Here is a 637-nt window from a genome sequence, read left to right on the forward strand (position 1 = left end):
GGGGGGTTCCTGATGGGGTAGAGAGTAGGGGGGGTGGGGAGGGTGCGCTAGTTCATGTGACAGCGTCCTAAATGATTCAGCCAGCCGAGCGTGCGGGATTGTTAATCTGACAGCTTTCCTGCTGTGTCCCCCAGGAGTCGCGGCGGGACGCCACTGGGCGCGCACTCGGCCGTCGTGCACGTGTCGCCGGGCCGGATGGGCTTCACGGAGCAGGAGCTGTCCAACATCCACAACGCCCGCTGGCTGGAGGCCGTCATCAACTGGCTCAGCGGCTTCCGCAACGACACGCACGACTTCTCGCGGCCGCAGCTGCGCCTCGGCATCGAGCCCTTCTGGGGGTTGTTCGTGGCGCTGTACGGCGCCGTCGTGGTGCTGGGCCTCATCATGAACGTGCTCGCCATCACGAGGATGTGGCGCGCCCCCGGCAGCGCGGGCCGCGGCGCCAGCAACAGCCGCGGCCCGCGCACCACCATGCGCCTGCTCACCAACATCTGCGTCGCCAACATGCTGCAGTGCGCCGTCGTCCTGCCGCTGTCCGCCATCGTGCTCATGGTCCAAAACTGGGTGTTTGGGCCCGTCATGTGCTACGTCCTGCCCATGATTCAGGTGAGAGAGCTCCTCCGCCCCCCTCCCCTCC

General features: G+C 66.9%; 1 protein-coding gene across 1 annotated transcript in view; it reads left to right on the forward strand.

Annotated features, from left to right (window-relative positions):
• The window catches only part of LOC127750221 (uncharacterized), a 10,770-nt gene that overhangs the window by 2,495 nt on the left and 7,638 nt on the right, over positions 1-637 (forward strand). The window contains exon 2 of the mRNA XM_052271221.1: positions 135-606. Coding sequence (XP_052127181.1) covers positions 135-606 — 472 coding nt within the window. The remainder of the gene's footprint in view (positions 1-134; positions 607-637) is intronic.

Source organism: Frankliniella occidentalis, unplaced genomic scaffold (assembly GCF_000697945.3).
Source record: "Frankliniella occidentalis isolate FOCC.00 unplaced genomic scaffold, Focc_3.1 Scaffold6, whole genome shotgun sequence".
NCBI classification, from domain to species: Eukaryota; Metazoa; Arthropoda; class Insecta; order Thysanoptera; family Thripidae; genus Frankliniella; species Frankliniella occidentalis.